The sequence below is a fragment of the Lampetra planeri genome, chromosome 46 (genome assembly GCF_965212315.1).
Source record: "Lampetra planeri chromosome 46, kcLamPlan1.2.h2, whole genome shotgun sequence".
In the NCBI taxonomy this organism is placed as follows: Eukaryota; Metazoa; Chordata; class Hyperoartia; order Petromyzontiformes; family Petromyzontidae; genus Lampetra; species Lampetra planeri.
This window is the reverse complement of record NC_136152.1, coordinates 7374841-7389834: the sequence shown is the minus strand read 5'-3', so window position 1 is coordinate 7389834 and position 14994 is coordinate 7374841. Positions and strand designations below refer to the sequence as shown.

The 14994-nt window shown below is 52.0% G+C and overlaps 1 protein-coding gene across 2 annotated transcripts in view; it reads right to left on the bottom strand.

Annotated features, from left to right (window-relative positions):
* Positions 1-14994, bottom strand: part of CBARP (CACN subunit beta associated regulatory protein) — a 73155-nt gene that overhangs the window by 10174 nt on the left and 47987 nt on the right. The window contains exons 2-10 of one of the 2 annotated variants that reach the window (XM_078615265.1): positions 13422-13478; positions 10661-10741; positions 9908-10056; positions 9235-9296; positions 6073-6289; positions 5269-5464; positions 3667-3810; positions 967-1156; positions 121-469 (exon numbers count right to left, since the gene is read on the bottom strand). In XM_078615265.1, coding sequence (XP_078471391.1) covers positions 121-469; positions 967-1156; positions 3667-3810; positions 5269-5464; positions 6073-6289; positions 9235-9296; positions 9908-10056; positions 10661-10687 — 1334 coding nt within the window. In that variant the 5' untranslated portion in view covers positions 10688-10741; positions 13422-13478. The remainder of the gene's footprint in view (positions 1-120; positions 470-966; positions 1157-3666; positions 3811-5268; positions 5465-6072; positions 6290-9234; positions 9297-9907; positions 10057-10660; positions 10742-13421; positions 13479-14994) is intronic. The other variant, XM_078615266.1, reaches the window with a different exon arrangement.

Below are 14994 nucleotides of genomic sequence, written 5' to 3'. Positions count from 1 at the left end.
AACTCAATCTGCTCACACCGCACACTCCAAACTCACACTACCCTCACACCGCACAGACCACTCCACCCTCACTCCCTCACTCACCCCACTCACTCCCCAGCCGGCGAGTGATGGCGTTACCTGCTCGTGCGCTCACACTCGGACGCCGCCTCCGGAGCTGGGTGGGGGGGCCCCGGTGAGGAGGAGGAGGGGGAAGCGGCGGCCACGACGGCGACGATCGTCACCGCGTTCTCGGCCGCGGTGGCCACGGTCGCAAATTTGTCGTCGGCCGCCCCCCCGGTGCCGTCGCCGGTGCCGCTGCCGGTGCCGCCGGCCGCCTCGGCCTGCGGCGCCGGGGGCTGCAGGAAGGCGAGGCGCTCGGCGTGCGCGATGTAGTGGATGACGTCGGTGTGGTGCGGGTCGTGCGTCGAGCGCTCCGTGCTCTCGCTCGCCGCGCGCTGCCGCTGGAACTGCCGCCGCCGCGGGGAGCCTGCGGAAGAGGTGCGGTGGCGCCGGCGTCGTTGTCGTCGCTCGGCTTTGGCGCCCACGCACCCTACAACCCCCCACTCACCCACCCACTCCCCCCCCCCCCCCACGTTGCGTATCAGTGTGTTTTGTCATCGTGAACGTTCGAGAGAAAAAAAAACGAATCTCTCTCCTTGCGCGAGGGGCTCTCCGGAGCGCCTTGAGAGGAAGCCCAGCAGCCTTGACAACTCGTTTAATGAGCGGAGGGATTGATGGGACTAGCGACGTGCACGCTAATTGTTTGGCGTGGCTCCCCCTGGCACGCCACTGGAGTTTTCCACCTGCCCAGGTTTTTCCCAGGATCAACCCTAAAAGGGCGACGCATTCGGACATAGCTCTCCCCCCTCTTCCAGCATCGACGCGGGACACTCCTCCCCCCCCTCCATTTCTCCCCCGTGACGCGTCACGGTTGTTTGTGGCACAGAGGGGGTTGGCGACCCCCCACCCCAACTCCCCACTCACCGCGCGTGTCGAGGCTCGAGGCACGCCGGCTCTTGTCCAGGCGCCACTTGCGGATGTTGAAGCGGGGGCTGCCGGCCTCCACGCTGGCGTGGCGCCGCAGCCGCGCCAGAAAGTGGTGCACCAAGCCGCCGCACTTGCTCTCCGCACTCTGCTCGGCGTCCGCCGTCTCGTCCGCGCTCAGCGGGGAGGCCTTGAGAGTCGGAGGGGGGGGGGAGATAAAATGTCGCGACGGGGGTCACCGACTGCGACGAGTGCGGCGCTCGCTCGTCGCTTCGTTGTTGTCTGGCGATTCCTCTGGTGGCAGCGGTGGTGCCTTACAGTCCCGCGCGTCCTCGGGTCATGTGAAACGTCGAACATCGCGCCAGAGAACAATAAGTCTGCCGCCAACTTCTGATAATCCGTCCTCAATTTGTTTATCTCAGCAGCGGACCAAGTTCCACATTTCCACCAGTGGCGGCTCGTCAATAGAGGGCGCAGGGGCGCCACCCCCATCAAGATTCAAGAATATACATATACAAAAATTATATAAAAATACATAAATAAAATATTTTTTTCATACGATGTGCCGGCTGGTAGTAAGAAAAGCATCAGCATTTAATAAAAAGTGGCTTTAATCGGTCAACTATTTTCTATGTTTTTCAATGTGTTTCATGCGGGGCGCCGGACAAATGGATGTCTATGTGAGACTTTAAATTTTCGGACAGCATGTGACCTGAAGCTGGTCTCTAATTGGTTTCTTAAAGATTCTCCTCGGGGCGCAAGTCGTTGCGTCCCTGGCCAATCAGAATTGGATACATGTTATTTTATCCAATCTGATTGGTTCTCGTCACCTGTCATTCAAATTTACGCTCTGGGCCACTACTGCGAGTGCGCAGGCGACACCACTTCGACACTTGCTAGGCTGATCAAATTTTTTGTGTAAACAATGGCAGCAGTTCATCCAAATTCTGTAATTTATTTACAAAAAAACCCTTTCACAAGGCTTTCGCTGGAAGAAATAAAAAAGATAAAGGATCTCGGACCGGACCAACCCGATTTACAAATCCAGCAGCAGGCCAGTGACAGAGGACGAAGCTACACACGAAGCTTCACCCGCGCTTGTTATGAGAAACGGAGGTGGCTGGCTGGATGTGATGTTAGCAATTCTCTTTTTTGTTTTCCCTGTCTTTTATTTCAAAGTGTCGGCACTGAAGTTTTGTGGACAACGACGGGGGTAAGAGACCTCAAACATCTCTCTGACAAATGCAAACGTCATGAAAGTAGCCGCAGCCATATTGATAATAGCATGAAACTAACGTTTTTATGTTCAAGTAGGAAACATGCTTTTTGGTACTTTGGTCTGAAATGTATATAAAAGAGAAACATTTATGTTCAAGTAGGAAACATGCTTTTTGGTACTTCTTTTGGTCTGAAATGTAAATAAAGATCATCAAAATTTATATTCAAGTAGTCAAAATGATTTTTGGTACTGCTTTATATTTATTTGCCCCCCTCAATAAAATAAAAAAAAATGCGCCCCCCCAAAAATAAATATCACCAGCCGCCACTGATTTCCACGTCCGCTTTTTACATCACACAAAGATGGTAATCGTTTTATCAACTCCCATGGAGGGATGACATGCAGAGTCAAATGTAAACTCGTAACCGTCTGAAGGTGAGCCCGCGTACTCGCTTTTCCCCTTCACGCTAACGTGATCGCGACATCGGTTTAATCGGCCATTACCATCCCCTTTGAGCGCCGCCCGCGAGGCCGTTAGCGCGTGGAAAGTCACAACCGTGAGCTTGGCAACGTGCGCAGCGCCGCAGTGCACGTCGGCGCCGCCGTCTGCTCGGCGCACACCGGGAGCAGCCACACGGAAGTCCAAACTCCAGGACCATTGCTCCCACCTCCATTACCCCTACCCACCAGATCTCTCTTTCTATGCGTCTCTGAGCCGGCATGATGATGATCACTCAGAGGCAATTACCTCGGTGCCATTTTATCAGCGATGTGTGGAAAAATTTGAAATAAAACGTGATTGTGTTACTTTACACGAACCATTGCCGACAGTGAATTTCAAACGGCTATCGGGGCTCGCGAGAGAAGTTTCCCCCCTCTGGGTGCACCCGGCACACACCGAAGCCGAGGCAACGGCACGACCGCGCGTTCCCCTGCCTGGCACGGAGCGCCGCTCCCGACTCCACCCGGAGACTCGTATGGTCCAAGCGGCCAGAGCCCTCGTGGCTTCAGTAGGGACAGCCAGAGCCCTCGTAAGCCGCCTGTAAGGTCGGCGGCAGTAATCGTCACTGTTTTGTTTGGTTCAGATATTTTTTGCTGTCGATCCTGCAGTAGCGCCTGTGTTCAGCTTCCTTCATAACGATGGTGGTGATGAGTAATGGGCAATTGGTACGCTTTTGGTAATAGCATTGGAAAAATTGAGGGAAAATAAAATTTTATTTAAAAGCCACTCCGCATCTTCCTCTGTACGGCACCGAGCCATCGCTCTCAAGGAACTCAGTCAGCTGGCGAGAAGATCCACGCACAAGGTCGGCACCGCAGGCCACGACGTCCAGGGTCTCCTGGGCTAAACGACGAGGCACCAGGCGTCCCTTGTAGTCGAGACAGTAAACCGCAAGTTCATTTTGTACAACCAGGAAGAGTGACAACTCAAGAGACCAGGATGGAGCCTCACATCGCCGAGCGATCCGATGGGTACTCACATGCAGCGCGTCGTGGTGGACGGGCGCTACGGCAGCGGCCGCCACGGTGTGAGCACAGTCGCCGACACCGCCGCCCTGGCTCGTGGTAGTGGTGGCGTCACCGGGCAGGTAGAACTCGGCCCCTCGGAACGGCAACGGCGAGGGCTGTGCCATGCGGCGACGGAGATGGGAGGGGTGTGAGGGGTGAGGGTGTAAGGGATGATGCTCGCGTCACTGTGTTTTCATTGCGCGATTGGTAATCTACACCCTGATCTCTCCCTCTCTCTTAAATCGTGACTTCAAGCTTTCGTGACTGCAGGAATTCATATTCTTTGGGTCTCTCGGTAAAGTCACGTAGGTAGAAAAATAAAATTAACCCGTAAAAAACAAAGTTTTTCACTATAAATCCTTTATATGCGTGGCGGCTAGAGTCCTCTCGTCCTCTGGCTTGAGATGGCTGCCACCTATGGGTCAGATGATTGCCTGCCACCATTAAGCAATTGGTAATTAAATATAAAAAAAAAAATCCTAAAAAGTGTAAAAATTTGGAAAATTAATTGTCACGCACAACGAGTCTGTGTGCAAAATTTCAGCTCGATTGGATCACGGGAAGTGGGTTAAAAAACGACCGAAAGATTTGCACGGTCGTAAGCGCGCAAGCAAGCAAGCAAGTGAACTTAATATAAAGGATTTAAAAAAGAAACAATCGAGAAGATGGGTACAAACTGAGCAATCATTGGAAGGATGTTATTAACCAGTTTAGGTCATAACTGGCTGTGATGTTCCCTTCCTACATGTCGATGTTGGCAGTTATTTACGACTCTCTGAGTTACATTCACTAACACAGCTACCGTGGCTCGTTTTCCTCGATGTGGCAGTGGCTCCTGCCGAGTTCTCAGATTTTACATTTACAAGCAAATTTCTTACATTGACATGCTAATGTTTCACAATACAATGGCCACCCCCACAGCTTCGTCGTCGTGGGTATGGCTCAGCTCTCCGATCTTACATTTACATGCAAATTTTATCTCGAGCCCCGCCCATTTACCCTTGGGCTACACCCATCTCACCCCTTTATAACATCCTGCCTTAGCAGCGCTCCCACCATATATTTTCACCTGATGACGAGTGCTTGTGTTGCGATCGAAACGTCGTGAAATTGTATTTCTATTATTTTTGTTATCTTTATCTACATGGCTTTACCGAAAGACCAAATGAATATAGATATGTTCAAATGAATAAAAAATACAATAAACAAAAAACTACCACGTTTCGATTGCAACACAAGCGGTCGTCACATCAGGCAGAGAGAAAAGGGGGGCAAGCCTCTAAAATGGGCATAGCCCAAGTATCAGAACGGAGTGGGCGGGTCACAAGAGTCTAGGCCAGCAGTGGATAGAGCATCCTAGAGAGATGGAGTCTAGGCCATGATAGAGCAAAAGCTATAGAGATGGAGCCTAGGCCAGCAGTGGATAGCGCATGCAATAGGCATGGTGGACTAGAGGTAGTCTAGGCCAGCAGTGGATAGAGCAAGCTATAGCCAATAGTCTAGGCCAGCAGTGGATAGAGCAAGCTATAGAAGTAGCAGTAATCTCGTAGTCTTCTCTGCCCCCTCCGACTCACCTGCAGGAGGGGGAGGTTGAGGTCACGCTGGGACGGCCGCGGTGTGAGCGGCACGGCGGCCGAGGGCCCCGGCAGCGTGGGGTCGGTGGCGCCGTCCCACTCGGGGATGGTGACTATCTTCATGGAGGGCGGCCGCACGAACGGCGTGAGGCGCGCATTTTTCAGGTGGTGGAAGTCGCCCTCGGTCAGCGTGAACCTGCGTGGAGGCAACGCCGCCAAGAAAACACAATTCCCGTGAAGCTTATCGTAGACAATCGTCGCAGACATACGGCAAAAAACGGCGAACCGCAAGATACGACAGTCGTGGACGTTTCTCGAATTAAACTCTTATAATCGCATCCAAAAAATTGCACCATGCCAGGGCATTTATCTAAAAAACTAAAACTATTTAAGCTATTCTTTTATTTTACCAGTTAAGGCCCACCGAGCTCTAACACTGTTATTCAGAAGCAACCTGGCCACACATGATAGCCCAACTAAGTGGCTTATCACGTGGACATTTATAGCAGCCAAATAATCTAAATGCACGTCGATTCTAAATAAGGAGGGAAAAACCGGAGGACCCGGAGAAAAATTCACATGACCACGGGGACAGAGACATGCAAACTTCAAATATACGGGCGTCAGGGTCGGGATCGAACCCATGACCTCCTGTATACGTGTGTAAGCATGTATGTACGTTAAACTTCGTTCGCACCGTACGTAACCAATCCTGCTTATCAGGCAAGGCAGTTAACATCTCGCCACCGCGGTGCCTGTACGTAACCGGCGCGTCGCGACGCCCCAAGCACGCGCAGCCCCCACCGTCGGCCTTTCTCCTGCGCCTTCTTGTCGCTGTCGAAGAGCGCCGCCTCGTTGAAGGAGACGCGACGCGTGGGGGCGCCCGACGACAGGAAGCGCTCCGCCTCTGGGTCGGCCCCCCCACTCCATGCGGAGCCGCCCCCCTCGCCACACCGGCCCCCCTCCACGTCGTCGCCGTCATCGTCGTCATCGTCCACACCGGTTATCTTGATCGCGATCTCTGCAAGGGAGGGAGGGCAACGGACCGAGTGAACCAGGGGGTAATGGAGCCTGAACAGACTGTTGGGGCAAGTGCTGTTAGCGAGCACCTATGAAGGCTGGCACGTCGCACGAGGGGGTGGGTGGTCAGCACCATGCCCGGCCGCCTTTGTCTCCAGAGTTGGCAATTTTTACACACCGCACCAGGTACTCATTTGAGGCCGAGTCGACCTAGGGGAGGCCCAGGACCGGTTCAGATAATCATTACTGATGTTTGTGGCCATGAGCGGGAATCGGACTTGGGTCGCTAGGTTCGTAGCACGTACGCACACACACGTACGCACGCACACACGTACGCACACACACGTACACGGGTCTCTGTTCTCGACTGTCCCCGAGAGGTGCGTCCCGCTGCATTGCTCGGCGTGTTGACACGTTGCGCCCAGCCGCGGCCTCCGCACCACCGAGTTGCTGCTCGAACTTTACTCGGTTTGAAAAAGTGCGCACATGACAAGCTGCCTTATAAGAATGATGATAAAAAATAATTAATGATTATTATAAACCCGGATCGTATGGGATTGCAAAAGTTCTTCTTTGTCAAGGCAGCGAGAGCTGCAGCGTGCGGAGACTCGGTGGCGGAATCTGTCGTGGAGCCCGGCTTAGCCGAGGCACAGGGGGGAGGGGGCGCTCGGCTCCTTCCCCCCCTCCCCCCGTGGCCCCACCACCTCAGCCGCTTCTTGCGAATAATTTGATAACATAATATAAATAATAAAAATTAGAGTTTTGATTACCGAAGCTGGCGCGGGAGCGTGTGCGTTTGGACGTGTACAATCGGGGTGGGGGGGGGGGTCCATTAGGCTCCAAGCGTACGGCAGATTGCGCCAGGCAGCCCAGGGGATGCACTGGGCACCTACTGGGCAACGATTGTGCGCCTTGCCAATCAAGAAACCCTCCGACGGGCTCGCAGAGGTCACAAAATCCCAGCGGATCGCCACGTCGGGAGGCAGCCGCACTACATTCTGTCGTGCCGAGCTGGCGCAGTGCCGATTAGAGTCGCGCACTGCCAGGGCTCCGGTTAAACCGCACTCTGGGAGGGTAGCGGTGTCGATCGCATCCGAGCCCGGTCGCGACGGACTGCATGGAGAAACCCGTACGCTGCTTTTGGGTTTTCGATCGAACTCACTCCGGCCCAGGAATAACGATGCATCGATTCAATCGGGTCAAATCGATTGTCACGCTCATTAAAACACGCATCGCATTGCGGCGCCAAGGTCGCAAGCACGCAACCCTGCAACCTTCCGATTTGTGGCTGAACTCATCATACCTTCCAGTCCGGTTGGGAAAATTGATACCGCTTCTGTTGGAGGTCAGGAAGGTTTATACAAACCCCAGTGCCATCTCTCCTCAATTGAAATTAAACTCGTCAGCTTGCATAGCCACTGCTACTAGATAGCAGTGGCTTGTAAACAACTCCTACCACCCAGAGGGAGGATGTATGCCAGTTTCAGTGCCTGTTTATATTTAACATTTATCAATAATGCACCCCCCTTTCCATATTGCATAAAGGCTGCACTATTTATGTTTATGATAGCTTTTCCTCTTTAAACCCACATATGCATGATTAATAAGGGCTCTAATTAGGGAAAGCCAATGGAGAATAGTATCCTGGTTCCTGATCCTAATAATACAATACTTCAGCAAATACAGAAAACCAAACGATGTCAATAAGCACAGCTGAGGCACCACGACTGCCACCCACGAGCCCAGGGGTCGCCAACCTGCGGCTCCAGAGCCACACACGGCTCTCTAAGGACTGCAGTGCGGCTCTTGAGATTCAAAAACAATGGATATTTGTTATTTTGTTTGCAGACCACTAACCATGGAAGTCCAGTTCACCATGGGAGTCTAATTCACCATGGAAGTCCAGTTCACCATGGGAGTCTAATTCACCATGGAAGTCCAGTTCACCATGGGAAGAGGTCAGCAATCCGCAGCTCTGGAGCTGCATGCGGCTCTTTCAGGACTGATTCGTGACCGTTATTTTTTAAGGATCACCGTCTCGTATTAACGTTGCATTGCAGCTCTGGAAATAGAGGTAATAGTTTTAGCCAATTCAAAATAAATGTCTCTTCTTGTTGTTTTGGTTGCTGACCCCTGCACTAGCCCAACGCTTACCGGAATGCCAGGCCAGGCTTCCATGACTACGAGTGGGCCAGAAAGTCAAAAGTGATCTCCTGCTGCTGCTGCTGCTCAATGAGCAGTGGGCATCGGTGCTTATCCCCTGTTTACAGCCCTGAGCCAGTGGTGGAAATTCCATATTTTTATGGCGGAGGTGCGTCTATCCCTCGGAAAACCTCTGATGACTTCGACAGCTGTAAGCACCAACAGTGACATATGAACTGACAGTAATGTCTGGACTAACGTTTCGTAGAAGGCTGGGTTAGGAGTCAGGGGTGAGGCAGCTCTAAGCACAACTCCATTATGTATCTCTACATTTAATATAAATATGCTTTAGTCCATCAGCCATTCAGCTTTCTAGACCGATATTATCATCAAGCAGCATAAGTTTAAGCAAGCAAACTCCAGATCGGTTTACACCTATTGAGTCTCATCGGCGGAAGTCAGGCTTGTAAAACAAATGCTGTCGAATTATCACATGCTCCTGGCAAGAGCGCTCTGGGTCAACTACGGGACAGACCCCATTTAACTGCACAGACTCAATAACCGTACACAAAACCCATCGTGTGTTGCCGTGGCGCGTCACGTTCTGCTCGGCAAGTGTGGCATGCACCCCCCTCCCCAGCAGGGTACTCCCCCCCCCCCTCCCATATCATCAGGTAATGACTCTGCACACCCCTTCACTCGCCACTGGGTGCTTAGCACCGTACAGGAGGAGCCGGTGACGATTTACGACAATGGCAATACTGACGACGAAGACGACAAAGGTGGCGTTGTCAGGGTGCTCACCGCGTGGGTGCTGCGTCTCGTCGACATACGTTGTCGTGGTTTTCTCAGCATCGTCGTCGGCCCTGTGATGAGGGGGCAAGGCAGCAGAGGAGACGCATCTCATTCACCGGTGTGGACAAGCTTTTAACAATTCTCACGACAACCGAATTTAGCAGAAAGATTCGAGACGTTTCACTTGGGACTGATCCGACCATCTTCAGGACATGATCCAGGAAGTCACAATACAGTCCAGGAGTCCAAATATTGTCCTGCAAAAACCTACATTTTAGCTTTTGCTTTTTGTTAATGCTTTTTATCTCATAAAGCACTGCGTCAAAAACCTTTTCAGAAAGGTCCATATGTAAAAATACTCACAAAAGGAATCGGTAAAATAGCTCTGCTGATGCAGACAGCATGGCCTACTGCTGATGCTGTCTGCATCAGCAGTAGGCCATGCTTTCCCACCTGATGACGGACGCTTGTGCTGCGCCCGAAACGTCGCGATTTCATTTAGTTGTTTTCTTTTATTTTATTTTTTACCTACGTGACTTTACCGAAAAAACCAAAGAGTATGTCGGGCATCTCGTCGAGCAGCACACGGTCACAACCCGAGAGCACATCAGCAACAGCTATGACCGCAGAACTCAGCTGGGGTGGCACGATGCGGTGTGGCGTGGCACGCCGGTGGGCCCACCTGGTGTAGCGGCGGCCGCCCCGGCAACATTGGCGGCAGATGATGAAGAGGCTTGAGACAATAACGAGGCCACCCCCCACGAACACGGAGAGCAGCACGAGCAGCAGCGCGTAGCCATTGGGCACGGTCGGCGCAACGGCACTCGGGGCCTGCACGCACGGACGGAATGCGACACGCCAGTGACTTCCTGCTCGCATGAGCAACGAGGCATTGGTGCGCTCATGTCCGCCGTTTGCAGGCCAGTGGTGGAAATTCCGATGATGGGGGTGAGCTTATGCATAGGGCAACCAATGTTGACCTCCCCACAAAGTGGTACTCGTTTTATCGACCCCTGGAAAGATAATGGGCCGGATTAACTACCAAGTCAGGATGTAAAACTAACTAAAAACTATTTTTATTTTACCAGGTAAGGCCCACTGAGCTATGTCGCTCTTTTTCAGAATCGACCTGGACACAGATGATAGCTAAACAAAGTTGCTTATCACGTGGAAATATATTGCAGCCAAATGCTCTAAAAAGCATGTTTATTCTAAATGTGGAGGGGAAAAAGCATAGGCCCCGGAGTAAAATCTACATGACCACGGGAATAAAGGGCAAACTCCAAAAATACAGGCGTCAATGTCGGGATCGAACCCATGACCTCCTGTATACCATACGAGGTAGTTAACATCTCGCCACCGCGGCGCCCCCTGTAAATGTGAATTCGCAAACCGGCGGCACCGCAGGTCATTCCTCACGGCAGGGGCCACCCACCGTTACGTTGTCAGCGTTCGCGTCCATCGGTGAAGAGCATCGCCACCCCCTGGGAGGCGTCACCAAGGCATGTAGGCCGCCCTGCATCAACACGCGCAGGAGGCCCCATTCATCGGTGTCAGACACCGAGGCACGGCGAGACATTGCCCGAGGAAAGGCGCCATCCTTACCGCCCCCCCCCCCTGCCCCCCCTCCACTGGCCGCTGCCCCACTAAATATTTGAGTCATCAGCCACCACCGCTTGGCCCCGCTGCAGCACTGATGACAGACCTTTGCCCACGTGTTTGTCACAACTTTACAAAGATGGTCACCGCATGACACGGTGCGTTCAGATGCACTTCTGTGGCCGTCTGGAACGCTCCTCCCTTCCGATATTAGGAAGCCACTGGAGCTATGCACTTTTAAATCTAAATTGAAAACTCACTTCTTTGGAACTGCTTTTGTTGTCCTTCTACCGCACCTCTGATTAGCACGCTTTGCTACGTACAGTGTGAAAGAAGTTCAACATGCATACAATTTGAAGAGAACACGACAGCCCTCTCCTCTATGGCATCCCCTACATCCGAACTTCCAGCAGTCAGATTTCAAATAAAGTTGATGTGACACGGTGGCCCAGCGGTAGCGCGTTCGCCGTTCGTTGTTGCAGAGGTTCACGGTTCAAACCAAGCGGCCACACTGGTAAAGATGCTACGTGCTGTCCGCTTCACAGCGGACGTGAAATGAGCAGGCCATTGTGTGCTCGCGTCATGGTCCACATTTGTCAAATTCGAAAAAATCATATCTGCAAATTATTGGCAATTGGGATTACACATTCGCAGCAATTACCGCCCCCCCCCCCCCACCTCCTGGCGCACTAAAGGCCGTTTTGAAAGCCAGGTGCTGCCATCACCTTGTGCCACACAGGGACAACTGCCATTGCGGGTGGGGGGGGGGGGATGCCCATTCAAATGTATGGAAATTAGACGTGAAGCAAGTCACTTGTTGCGTGTGAAGAGCCTTGGAGATGCCCTGGCATGCAGGTGCCGGTTCTATCAAAAACAAATTAATTTTGCTCCGCGTGCACGCGTGTGTGGGGAGAGTGTGCCGCCTCGTGCGTGGATTAAGAGGGCGACTTGAGAGGATTGTGGAAGTAGCTCTGTGGTCGACCTGCTTCCACAGGCACACTTCTGCGAGCTCAGAGTGGACTCGTGACGTGACGCACACATTGGGAAAACAAAATACTCTTTGGTGCCTGTGCTCAGAAACTGTGATGAAAAAGGTGGGTAGGTTGCTCCGCGGGTGCGCAAATCATGGCTAGGTAAGGCAGAGAGCCCATTGAGGCAGCTCATGTTTTGCTTATGGAGATAAACTGGGAGGGAAATAAACACACAGGGGGGTCTGAGGGTGCGTGTACCATTGCGAGACTGGAGTTCGATTCCCGCTCACGGCCAATACCAGCGACAATTATCCGAATCGGTCCTGCGCCTCCCCTAGGTCAACTCGGCCTCAAATGAGTATCTGGTGGTGCTTACCAACAGCACTTTCCCCAACAGTCTTTTTAGGATATATGGGGGATCTTTGTCTTTGTATACAATACAGGTAGACCAACACTTGCTTTCATCCTTTCATGTCAAGTCTTTAGCTTATAATGCAGTGGGGTATCCAAGAGGGAGAATTTTGAGGGGGGGGGGGATTTCCCCACCTGGCCATCACCCCCCCCCCCCACCCACTTGAGAAATTAGAATACTTTTTTTAACGTGTGGTTAGCTTGGAGGGCAGATCGTGCCCAGCTCGAGAATGTGAAATGCCACTCCCGTCTCCAGACGAGGAATGCAGTCACATGCTGTCCAATGCTCTCGAACATTGGACAGCCCAGGTTACCATCATCGTCGTCACCACCACCACCAGCGTCCTCATCACGTGTGGCCTCAGAAGTGAGCGTGCGCATCACGCGATGAGAGCTTAGCGAGCAGAGGTCACCGGCGCCTTCGCCCAGCCCCGAGGAACACTCGGAGAAGCGTTCCCTAGCGGCCTTCCCTAGCAGGTTTCCCTAGCAGGTTTCCCCAGCGGCCTTCCCCAGCGGCCTTCCCCAGCGGCCTTCCCCAGCGGCCTTCCCCAGCAGCCTTCCCCAGCGGCCTTCCCCAGCGGCCTTCCCCAGCGGCCTTCCCCAGCGGCCTTCCCCAGCGGGTTTCCCTAGCAGTGTTGCCTAGCAGGTTTCCCTGTGAAGAGTTTCCTAGCAGCTAACAGCTGCTCTCAGGTGTCGTGTGCCAGGCACGGGCGACGTGCAAATAACAGGAGGCTCGGACACGCGGCGTCTCGGTGCCCCTCGCCCCACCCATCAACCACCACCACTGGGGCCGAGGCCTCGTCGTGATCACCGTGACGCCGGTCGTGCCAAAACAAACTCCTCTCCAGGTGTCAGTAGCAGCAGGGGCGGCTTGGATGTGCACCAAATACCGCTTAAACCCGCTATGTATTCAACGTTGCTTTTGAAAGGTTTGGTTCTGGTTAACCGTTAGCAACCCCCCCCCCTCCTGGTTTAATCCAGTTGAAATTTGTATATTTACTATTTTATTTCGCTAACATGCAATGTTTATTGATTTGTTGCATTCTTTAATCGCCTCTGTATTATCACAAGTGCCAAAGGCAGCAGGTATAATACACAGATGATAGAGCAATACAACAACAATTGCACAGCATTTATGACATATACTCTGCAAAATGCAATTACTGAAGCCTTCAGTAATTGTATTTCCCCAGAAATATTGCCGAGTAAACACACCGTTCTTCAGAGATGCGTGTCTGTATCTCCACGTCTCCCGTCTCTCCTCGTGTCAATCTGAGAAACACAAGGGAGGGACAGAGGAATGGAGATAAGACACTCACACAGCAATAGAGACACTGACAAGGAGACACGGGACACAGACACGGTCTTAGTAGGTGCTTGCAAACAGCACACGTCCCGATAGTCTGTTACAGGCTGTACGGGGGGGGGGGGGGGGCTTGACGGCTGGATTGCCGTAACAGCCCCATGAGGAGCATTACCAAAGTGAGATGGTTTCTGGAAAGTGGACAATAAAGGCTACTTGACATCCCTTGCAGGGAGAGTAGGCCATTGTGTTTTCTTGTGTCGTAGCTTAAATTCTAAATTTGAGAATTAATGGCACCAACGTTTTATTCCCAGGCTTGGCTTAAATCAGAGGGCAATAAACATCTGAATCGGTCTTCGTGCCTCCAATCCACACGGTTGGCTACGTACGATACGAAAGAAGTTCAACATAGTCTTGCAACCGTCTCTACAACGACCTGAATTGCCCAGCGAGGTGAAGTATGGTCGAATCAACTGTCACAATCAATAAACCTACAAGGCTCTCAATGGGTTAGCTCCACATTTTTTGCTGGAACTGTTCCGTATTTACCCTCCAACGAAGTCCCTGAGATCACCTTCATCTTAGTACCCTTGAGGTCAAGGCTCTGCTCCTGGGGTGATCGGGCTTTTGCCACTGTGCAGCTTCCAGACTATGGATCAATGCTCTGCGTTTACTAGTAAGGCAATCAGAGTAGTTAGAGCTGTTTAAGTCTGTCTTGAAAACTCTTCTCTTTAAATTGGCCCTTAGCTCCTAGCTCTGGCCATTTAGCCTGGTTGCTTTCCGTACATGGCACATTTGGGATCTACGGATGAAAACGCTCCTTGCAGATAAAAAATTATTAATAACATGGGAAGGCCTTCATCCAGCAACGGATTGGCAAAGGCGCTGCAGAAGGTCACTCCCGACTGGCGCAATCAGGGCTACTGGGGTTCAGTGGAACATTCAATGTCCTGGTGGGAAGCATCCCAAGTTGACCGGGACAGGTTGCGACGTTGCTGTCCCAGTCAATAATGGAACGACGGGCCAACGTAGGTCCAACATTGGGCCAATGACGATTTAAAGCTTTCGTGACTGCAGGGATTCATCTTCTTGGTTCTTTCAGTAAAGTCACGTAGAAGGGAAGTAATAAAATAATAAAAATAAGACAATTCTCACGACGTTTCGGCCACCAGGTCTGTCGCTTCGACAGACCTGGTTTTCACCTGATGACGGCTGCTTGCGTTGTGGCCGAAACGTCGTGAGAATTGTTTTATTATGTTTTATTTTTATTATTTTATTACTTCCCTTCTACGTGACTTTACGGAAAGAACCAAGAAGATTGGGCCAATGGTTCCAACGGCATGCCCACGTTGGCCCAACGTTGGCACGTTCACTGGGTGTGTGTGTAGTTGTTTCGAACAAGGCTGTGAATGTCGACGTACCCAGAGCTGTATTGTTGTGTGTGCAATTATTTCATGTCACCCGTTTATTATGACTATCATTACT